This window comes from Pempheris klunzingeri, chromosome 12 (genome assembly GCF_042242105.1).
Source record: "Pempheris klunzingeri isolate RE-2024b chromosome 12, fPemKlu1.hap1, whole genome shotgun sequence".
NCBI lineage: Eukaryota > Metazoa > Chordata > Actinopteri > Acropomatiformes > Pempheridae > Pempheris > Pempheris klunzingeri.
This window is the reverse complement of record NC_092023.1, coordinates 164,118-174,574: the sequence shown is the minus strand read 5'-3', so window position 1 is coordinate 174,574 and position 10,457 is coordinate 164,118. Positions and strand designations below refer to the sequence as shown.

At 47.5% G+C, this 10,457-nt stretch overlaps 3 protein-coding genes across 3 annotated transcripts in view; 1 reads left to right on the top strand and 2 right to left on the bottom strand.

The window, feature by feature from the left end:
• Positions 1–10,457, top strand: part of ppp2r5d (protein phosphatase 2, regulatory subunit B', delta) — a 97,214-nt gene that overhangs the window by 79,938 nt on the left and 6,819 nt on the right. The gene's annotated exons all lie outside the window — the stretch shown is intronic.
• Positions 2,775–4,244, bottom strand: dnph1 (2'-deoxynucleoside 5'-phosphate N-hydrolase 1). The gene is made up of 4 exons (XM_070841291.1): positions 3,864–4,244; positions 3,646–3,714; positions 3,036–3,146; positions 2,775–2,946 (listed from the first exon to the last, which is right to left on the bottom strand). The coding sequence occupies exons 1-4, from the start codon at positions 4,021–4,023 to the stop codon at positions 2,828–2,830; spliced, it is 459 nt and encodes a 152-aa protein (XP_070697392.1). The 5' UTR covers positions 4,024–4,244; the 3' UTR covers positions 2,775–2,827.
• On the bottom strand, positions 4,498–9,234 carry yipf3 (Yip1 domain family, member 3). The gene is made up of 9 exons (XM_070840917.1): positions 8,977–9,234; positions 6,626–6,835; positions 6,438–6,544; positions 6,313–6,358; positions 6,051–6,143; positions 5,544–5,675; positions 5,087–5,200; positions 4,878–5,001; positions 4,498–4,757 (listed from the first exon to the last, which is right to left on the bottom strand). The coding sequence occupies exons 1-9, from the start codon at positions 9,052–9,054 to the stop codon at positions 4,657–4,659; spliced, it is 1,005 nt and encodes a 334-aa protein (XP_070697018.1). The 5' UTR covers positions 9,055–9,234; the 3' UTR covers positions 4,498–4,656.

Sequence of the window (10,457 nt, the reverse complement as noted above, 5' to 3'; positions counted from 1 at the left end):
TTGTCTTTATATAGAATTAACAGAATATTGATCTCCGCACAAGCACCAATCACAAACAAGCATCGTGACCATGTAATCGTGCTACGACCACTGCTGGTGCATTATGGGATGTAGGTGGGTTCAGAGTGCATGATGGGACACAGAGCATTTATTGATCCATGTCGAAAGTTACAAACACGCAGGATTATTGATTATTGATCCTGGTATCTGTTAGCAGTCTGTTAAAGGACCAGACCAGAGTTTTTCTGCCTGTTTCGTTGTGTCAGGACGGACAAAACATGTAAAAGCAGCAGTTTGGTCCCTTTTAACAGTAGTCTGAACCACTTTTATTCTGAAAGGGCTTTTATTCTGAAAGACATCCTCCTCTTCCTCCTCCTGGGCAGAATGAGCTGCTGCCGTTAAATTATTCAAGTTTTCTTCCCATCAGAAATGGGACACTAATACTTCAGTGTGTGTGTTTAATATTTCATGGAGTCATCAGGTGTGTGTGTGTGTGTGTGTGTGTGTGTGTGTGTGTGTGTGTGGGGGGGGGGGGGGGGTGTTAAGACTTGGATTTAAGTTTGAGGGTAGAATTAAGGTTAAGGGGCTGCTTTATGATGATTACGGAGACGAGTGTGTGTGTCTGAGGAGTGATGCACTCTGGGTAAAAATAGACTTTAAATCTGGACTCATGAAACTTTAATGATTCTTCATGAATGTAATCAGAGACGTCGACCCGCCGCCTTCCTCTCAGGCAAGTTCATCCTCCTCCTCATGCTCCTCCTCCTTCTCCTCATGTTCCTCCTCCTCCTCCTCCTCAGCTGTCTCTGTTTGAACTCCCGGCCAAATGGTCTTCCTTTCTCCACTTTGTGTGGTTACCTTGGCTTCTTGGCACGGCTTTTGTGTGTCTGTGTGTCTGTGTGTGTGTGTGTGTGATGAAGATCATGTCCTACAGCTGAGAGCTCCAAAACTCAGATGAACAAAACCTTTACAGAGCCAGGACTCAGTAACCCTTTAGAAATAAAAGCTGCCATACAATTAAACTGCAAGACCCTTTCAGAATAAAAGTCTTGCCAAGAAGACAGGAAGTGAAATAAGACAGAAATAAGTGTTTCGACCTGCTGACCCAGAGTCAGTTTAGAGCAGCTCCGTGTCCCAGCATCCATCAGGAGGTCAAAAGCATCTCCCCAGTCGAAGTGCGGCAACATAATGTCTGAATAACATTGATTTTCACTGTTTTCACTTCACTTCGTCTTAACATCTCAGTTCAGCCTCGTGTTCGACTCTTTTGAGCTGCGTTCAGGTTTAAACACAGAACGTGTAACTGACCGTTTTACCGTTAAATGTTTTGTGTTAAGCGTGAGGCTGGCGTGAGGCCTGTAAGAGATATTTGGCACCAGATTTAACACTAAATGTTCCATAAATCTTCTCTAAATGTGGAACATTTCACCCTGGCAAGAGTCGGAGAGACACAGTCAGCTGTTCCTGTTTTTACATTATCAACTATGAAAATGGGACTTCTTTTCCCCATCCGTTTTGTGGGAAGTGAACACAGCATTAGCAAACACATCTGAATGTGCTAACGGCTACGTTAGCTTAGCAGTTTGTCACTTCCTGATTCTCTCAGCAGTTCTCAGTCACCAAATGTTAATACCATGTTGTCATACATGGTTTAATTCAGGACAATAATAATAAAAAGAAATAAAATACAAATTATTTTAATGTCTGATTCCACTTGATGGCTTCGGTCACATCTTCATCAGCGATGAAGACCAGGAGAGGTGGTTGAAAGCTCAGGAAGAAACCGATGATCTGATCCAGAATAGAGAGAACCAGGAAATGACTGAACTGTTAGCTAACTAGCTAGACACCAGTGCTAACGTTTTCTTATTCTGACACTGAAATAAAAAACAAGCAGCTGTTTGAAGAGCTTAGGTCCTCCAACATGGCCACCATGGACAGGCAGGTCCTTTCCTCAGGACGTGGACTCACCTAAGGACACCTGAGGACTAGTGAAAGGTGGAACCATTGGACCGTACTGAGAACTGGAATCGGAGGGTTCGAGGAACGATTGTTGGATGTTTGGCGCCGAATGTGAACTTTCTGTAGATTGTAGCCCCGCCCTTTCGCCCTCTATCACAGGTGCTGTCAATCACTTGCTCCCCGCTGACCTCTGACCCCGGCGCTGTCAGGGTCACCTGACTTGTCTGCGGTTCCTTCAATCGTTTCAGCGGGTTTTTCCTAGTTTTTGTTTCACTTCCTGTTCAGAAATAAAACTACTAAAAGGATTTTAAAAAAACTACAAAAAGACTGTTAAAACTCTACTAACGATTTTATTTTCTGAATTTGTAAACCGATGTATATTTTAAAACAAATAAAATATTTTAAACGTAGTTCATGCTTTGTGTGTCAGATCTGCTGAGAACCTCCCCACAGGAAGGACGGCGAGGCCCAGTGCATGCTGGGATACAGTCCTTAGGTGTGAGGTGAGGTCACTTCCTGTTCTGTCGGTATTAACAAGCTGCTTTAATGTAAGCATGTTAGCATTAGCATGTTAACAGTTTAAATTTAGCTGAATTTAAGTGATCAGTTTGAAAAAATGACGAGTTTAACGAGTTTGTTTTTTAGGTTGAAGTTGATGAACGCTGTCATCACACACACACACACTCAGTCACATGATCTTAGTGTTCAATCTGCCTACAAGAATTAAACAGAAGACGTTTCTATTCTGGTTTCTGTCTCCACTGACTGTTTAAATAAAGTTTCATGTTTGTGAACCAAAAGGACACATTGAATTATTGGCTTAAACTTTATTGACAGAATGGAGTGACAACGTTAAGGCAGCTCTTCAGCTCCTCTTCAGGCGGCAGAAGAACTCGTCCAGAACTTCCTCCACCTCGTCCTCGCCGTAGTCACTGACCACGAACTGCTCACCGTCGTCAGCGCCACGAATCATCGCCGACAGAACTACAAAGAGAGAGAGACAGGAAATGTGTGAGACAGGAAGTGAGAGAGGGAGACAGGAAGAGAGAGAGGGAGACAGGAATTGTCCTCACTGCGTCCTGACGATGGTCTGAACAGACAGAAGGTTTTCTTCTCCATGGCGACGGCGCGGCCGAGCTCATAGCCGACGCCCAAAGATGGCTGCGTTACCTCAGCAACGACCACTGAGAGAACACACACACTGATCAGAACTGCCTTTTTCCATCTACTAATGTTAAAACCAGGTCCATCCTGTCTGGAGATGATGCAGAAACACTAGTCACTTCCAGGTTGGATTATTTCTGTTCCTTATTATCAGGCTGCCCCAATAAGTCCTTAAAGACTCTCCAGCTGGTCCAGAACGCTGCTGCTCCTGTTCTGACCAGAACTAAGAGAAGAGACCATCTTTCTCCTGTACTGGCTTCTCTTCACTGGCTTCCAGTCAAATCTAGAATAGAGTTTAAATCCTCGGTTCTGCTGCAGGTTTCTTCCTGTTAAAGAGGAGGTTTCTTTGCTCATGTTTGGATTCTTGAATCTTTGGTCTCTGAATCAAAGTGTTTGTTCTGAGCTGCTCCTCATGGAAACAGTCTGAGATCATGTTTATGAGCTGGTGCTGTATAGATAAAGATTGATTGATCAATTGATCGAGCAGTGATCATAAATCTGAGGTAGGCGGAGCCTCACCATCAGCCTGTCTCAGCCAGTCCACGTCTCTGTCATGAATGAACCGGTCTCCTGCTGCAGCGTCCTCTCCTGACCAATCAGAGCACAGCCGATCAGTGACATCACACATAACTCAGTTCTGATTGGTTGAGATACTATACCGAGTACTACAGACTGTACTACACACAGTACTACAAACTGTACTACACACAGTGCTCTGCGTACACGTGACCTCTGACCTCTGTCACTGAGCTCCGCCCTGCTCACGTGCTCCGTCATGACGCTGCCGTAGCTCTGAAGCTTCTCAACGATCCTCCGGTACATCAGTGCGTCATCTCTGCCGCCGCGGATACTTCCGCAGAAATACACCTTCATCCGGTCCTCACTTCCTGTCTCCATGTCCTGTGCTCACCTGTCTCTCTCTCTCTACCTGTCTCTCTGAGATGCAGAGCTTCGTCTGCCTGCTGTCGTTTCCCGCGCTGGGTTGATAACGAGGTTCTGCGCAATGACGTAGCCACGTACGTGGGGATGACTCATCCCTGCGTACGGTCCACCAGGTACACTGCTGTGAACGCATCCTTCTTTCTCCGCTCTGATTGGCTGAATCTCAGCCATCTGCCCCCCTCCCCCCAGCTCTGATTGGTGCAGATTGGAGGTGGAGTCCAGCTGGCGGGAAAGAAACACCCGATTGGTGGAGAGGAACCACCTGACCCGTACCCTTTCAAAATAAAATTTCAAAGTAAAAGTTTAGTCTGCACCTATTTCAGCATTATACATTTACTTTTGGACTCAGAAGTAATACACAATGTAGAATATACTCCTCAGTGTACTTTTACTTCTGTGTACTTCAGTAGAAATATTTGATTCAACATGTTTATTCAGACAGGTTACAGATGACTGTAGACTGCGGTTTATTGAGTGTCTGAACAGAAACTATAAATACAGGAAGAGAATCATAATTAAACATTTACAAACATCAATAGACAAAACGATTCACGCTAGCATGGGGGGTCAGCAGGGCCCCCAGGATCCTCATTTGGCCCTCATAGTTGCATTCATGGTCACTTCATGCACATCCCTGGCCACCCGCTGCATGGGAACCATGTTAGGTCCTTCCAGAGAGTCCAGCAGCCCTGAAACCACAAACAGGAGGTCTCACTCTGACACTGAAACCACAAACAGGAGGTCTCATTCTGACAGTAAAACTGGGAACATCAGTCACATGACCTCAGTGCCCAGCGGCGGTCTCTGACCTTCTACGATCTTGTGGTAGGCGAAGTGGAGATAGAGCAAGAACAGCATGTGGAGGACAGACAGCGTCCCACAGAGGAGCAGGCGGGGCGTCTGACCCACTGTCCGGGATAGCAGGGCCGCTACCTGAGGACCACACACACACACACACACCCCGTTAGCTCGGGGTCGGGGTCGAGGTCGGGGGGCTGATGGGTAACGCGGTGCTCACCATGCGCAGAGTGGACAGTCCTCCAATCAGCAGCCAGAGGACGTAGAACAGGAAGTGGAAGTGGATGTTGTAGCTGATGAGGAGGACGACGCAGTGACCAAACAGCCCGTAACCCTGGAGACAGGAGACAGGAAGTGATGTCACAGGCCGCCCCCTGGTGTACTCTGTATAGTACTGTGTGTACTGTAGTAGTACTGGGTGCAGTACTGGGTGTAGTACTGGGTGCAGTACTGGGTGCAGTACTGGGTGTAGTACTGAGTGTAGTACTGAGTGTAGTACTGGGTGTAGTACTGAGTGTAGTACTGGGTGTAGTACTGGGTGTAGTACTGAGTGTAGTACTGGGTGTAGTACTGGGTGTAGTACTGGGTGTAGTACTGAGTGTAGTACTGAGTGTAGTACTGGGTGCAGTACTGGGTGCAGTACTGGGTGCAGTACTGGGTGCAGTACCGGTACTGACCAGCAGGGACAGCGTCTGCAGCATGGTGATCTGGGCGTTGACCAGGTAGGACAGGAAGTAGATGAAGGAGGAAACGCCGAGCCAGTAACCAAAACAGGTTCCTATGGCTGTTCCCATCAGGGTCCCCTCCCTCTGTTACACACACACAAGCAGATACACACTGATGAATACACACACAGAGTGTATTTGTTAGTACATACATTAGTACATTAGTACTAATATGTGTTAGTGTGTGTCAGTGTCAGTGAGTGTGTGTCGTGTCAGTGAGTGTGTGTGTCAGTGTCAGTGAGTGTGTGTGTCAGTGTCAGTGAGTGTCGGTGTCAGTGAGTGTGTGTCGGTGTCAGTGAGTGTGTGTCAGTGTCAGTGTCAGTGTGTGTGTGTCAGTGTCAGTGTGTGTCAGTGTCAGTGTCAGTGTCAGTGTCAGTGAGTGTGTGTCAGTGTCAGTGTCAGTGTCAGTGTCAGTGTCAGTGTCAGTGAGTGTGTGTCAGTGTCAGTGTGTGTCCTCACGATGACGGTCCCGGACGTCTTCATCCCGTGCAGCAGAATGGCCACCAGAGTGAAGACCAGCATCAGAGGCCCGTACAGCTCCCCAGCAATCTTCTACAGAGGACACACCCAGAGTCAGACCGCTGGACCTGGACCTGGACCTGGACCGGGACCTGGATCAGGACCTGGACCAGGACCAGGACCGGGACCCATGTGTGTTTCATAAATCGAAAAAAGCGAGTCAGGTGGAACCTGAGCAGAGACAGGAAGTGGGTGTGTTTACCTGTGGGAAGTTGATCATGCGGACAGGTATCATGGACTCCATCAGCCTGGTAGGAGACAGTTAGCATCAGTTAGCATCAGTTAGCATCAGACTGAGAAGGAAACAGGAAAGAGTGGGTCTCCTACCTGTTGCGCACCTGGACCGGCTCCACATCGAAGTACGGCCTGAGGATGTCGATGTTGGCGTACAGGTTGAAGGCTCGAGACGCTTGGCGCTTCCCAGCCTGCCACACCTGAACGCACCACAGGAGTCAGCCACATCCTCATCCACCAATAGGAAGACAGAACAGCAGTGACCTCACATCCAGACTCACCTCATCTGCCACCTGGCGGCCCAGCTGGCCCTTTAAGCCCTTCATGCCTAGGAACTCTCCGTCCTCTGCGCTGTCGTCCTCTGTGGCGGCAGCCTCGGCGGCCACCTCCTCCTCCTCCTTCATCCTCTGGTGCATCTCCCCCATGTCCTCAAAGCTCGAGCCCGATGTGTCGTCCATGTTCTCCATGTCCACCACCGCCGAGCCACTGCCCTGCACACACCACGCCAGAGGGGAGGGACACAGTCAGCCAGTTTTGTACCACCACTACTACACCTGTACTACTACTGTACTTCTTTTGATAAGAAGGTGTTTGGTTGCAGCCCAGAGTCTCCTTGTTTGTGTCGGCCATGGATAAATTCAATTCAATTCAATTCAATTTATTTGTATAGCCCAATATCACAACAGAGTGTCTCACAGTGCTTTACAAAGTTCACTGAAATAAATAAGTGTAAGCGAACAAACAATCTAATAAAGAGTCCAGCAGTCGATGAGGCCGATGGATCAGTCCGATGGATCAGTCCGAGGCATCACCTGCCCTTCATGACCCTCCTTCTTCGGGAAGGAAAAACTCAAAAAACCCAGTGGGAAAAGAGAAACCTCCGGGAGCACCACAGTGAAGGAGAGATCCAGCTCCCAAGGACGGACAGGCTGTAGCCTCGGACAGACGCACATCCATTGGCTGATAGAGAACCACATCAGCGGGACCGGGACCAGGACCCACAGGAACCAGAGAACCACATCAGCAGGGCCACTACTACTACTACTGTTTACAGTAGGGATCAGCTGATGGCGCGAGGAGAGGCCTGTCGTTCCCCGTGAGCTGAAGAAGAGGTGATACAGAGCCGAAGGTAAGATGGACGACCGAGCAGCACTGACCCGGCATCAGAGGGAAAACCGGGCGTGCTGCATCATGGTGTTTACAGAAACATGGCTGACTACGCAGACCCCGGACACGGCCGCTACGCTGGACGACTTCAAGCTGCTACGGGGGGACAGGAGGGAGGAGAGCAGTAAGAGAAAGGGGGAGGACTGGCAGTCACTGTTAAAGAACAACTCTGCAGCAGGGACACTGAGCTGTTAGCAGTTAGCATGAGGCCGTACTGCCTGTGGCAGGAATTCTCTTGTTATGGTGAAATATATATATATATACATATATACACACACACACACACACACATATATATATATATATATATATATATATATATGCATGTATGTGTGTGTGTGTGTGTGTGTGTGTGTGTGTGTGTGTGTGTATATATATATATATATGTATATATGTATATGTATAGATATATACACACACACACACACACACATATACATGCATGCCTCTGCTAGCCTGTAGCCTGTGATGTCGTCCACACTGTCACTAGCAGGCTGCAAACACAGCACCCACAGGCCCTCCTGCTCATCTCTGGGGACCCAGAGACAATGAAACACTTGACTTCTGTTATACCAACACCGAGGAGGGATACACCTCATCAGCTGCTTCTCCAACAACAAGCTGTGGATTCATCCTGACATGAAGGCTCTTTATGCCCCAATCCCTCCCTTCCCCGTCCCCTTCGACCTGCCTCGGATAACATGGCTCACAGCCACCACCCCCCCGCAACCCACCTCATCAGCCCAACCCCACCACCTACATACTCCAGCTCACAACCCCCCTGCTCCAACCTGTCCCTCACAGCACTCCAGGTGAGCTCAGGAGGATGAAGTCTCAGCCCTGTCACTGCACCTAAACTGACTACTGGAGTACTACTACTACTACTACTGTAGTACTACTACTGTAGAACTACTACTACTACTGTAGTACTACTTTACTACTACTGTAGAACTACTACTACTACTACTGTAGTACTACTACTGTAGAACTACTACTACTGTAGTACTACTTTACTACTACTGTAGAACTACTACTACTACTGTAGTACTACTTTACTACTACTGTAGAACTACTACTACTACTGTACTACTACTACTACTACTGTAGTACTACTTTACTACTACAGTACTACTACTACTACTGTACTACTGCTGCTGCTGTATTGCTACTGTACTGTATTGTGCTATAACTATTACACACACTTCATGCTACATGAAGCTGGGAACATGAGTACTTTTACTGCAGTAGGATTTTGAATGGCTGTCTACCGTGTACTAATACTATAAAGTATTTGTACTGTGATTGTACTCACGTGTACTAATACTACTCAGTTATAGATCATCTACTACATAGCAGCTTAACTAGCTAGTGGTTAGCACGTTATCTGACGGGTCAGTTCTTCTGACTGGAGGCTAGTTAGCTGCTTAGTTCGCATGTTAGCCGTGTGATTAGCATGCTAGCTCACCTGGATGAGGTTATCATCGAAGCTGCCCCACGGTTCCGTGTTCGTGTTCGTGTTCCTGTTCCCGGAGCCCGCAGACATGGCTGTACTCCCGGCTGTACTCCCGGTAGGTGACCGTATTCCGTCCCGGGTGGGTGTCGGTGTCGGTGTCGGTGTGCGTGTTGTCCCGGCCCGGTGTCGGACTGTAGCCTCCACAGACAGAAGAACAGTCCGATATTTTGGTCTGAAATCTACATGAAAACATCAGACGTTGCACTGAGACTCCGCCCCCACGGCCTGTACGCGCGTTACGTCATGACGTTAGTAAGCCAACGTCTGAGTCGTAAATATCGCGAGATTTCTCTGTCGGTTTACTTTAATTATGAAATAATGGAAAGTGGACTATTTGACAGATTTAACTGTAAGTGGCAGCCCTAAATAGGCCTGTTAAACTTTGGCTTCATGGACACTATTAAATATGTTTCTCTCTGCTTCAAATATAACTAAATAACATGACATGAAATCTAAACAGCAGAGTAAAACAGGAAATATATTTTCATCAGCTGCAGAGCTCAGTTACTTCATCATGCTTCCGAAGTACTGATACCACAGTACTTTACAGTACAGTCCTGCTCACACATTTATGCTGAAATAAAAGAACAGAAGTATCAGTAACTGACACTGAACAAAGAAACACTGCAACAGTGGAAACCCGGTATGTTTATTATTGTCCAATTTATTCAATAAACCACAAGCTAAAGCGCTATTCACTGTCTGGAAAATCAGTTTTATGCTCAGCGTCAGGACACTCTCACCTCACCTGTACAGTCATGGCAACAAGAAAGAACGTTTGAAAAAACAGGACTACGTTTCCATGACACCCTGAGATACTTGGGGCAGCAACTCGCTCCCAATCCACTGTTTTCTGGCAGAGAACCACCTCCTCAGACTTGGAGGTGCTGACTGTCATCCAGACCGCTTCACACTCTGCAAACTGGAGTCTGCTGGAGGTCACAGGAATTTATTTACCTGGCTAAAAGAATTCCTGGTAATCTGTGTGCTTTGCGTTTCCACCGGAACATTTATTGAGGCTGGTGACATGCAGAGTGCCAGAACAGGGCGGCCTGTGGCCCAGTGTGGAGCTGGTCACACCACCTGTTAGTACGGCGGTGTGTTGGGGTCCTTCAGCTTCTTATAGTCTTGCTTAAGTTTCTTCAACTTTTCATGAATCTGTTCCGGCATGTCCTACATTCAGCTCCGCCAGTCTGTCGGCTATTCTTCCACAGACTCGGTCGTCCCGCTGAATTTCTTCCTTGTCGTCCGTCCACTTCTTGTAGCTTCTCTTCTTTTGCTCCATTTTCCAAATGATCAAAACTCAAACGAAGTGAGCGTTCTTCAGCGCACAGCCCCTCAAGAATTCTGGGTAATCTGAAAAGTTCAACCCCCCCACTAGGTACTTTTTTCGGGGAAAGTTTGGGGTTGAGGGAAAGGTTTTTCCCCAGGTC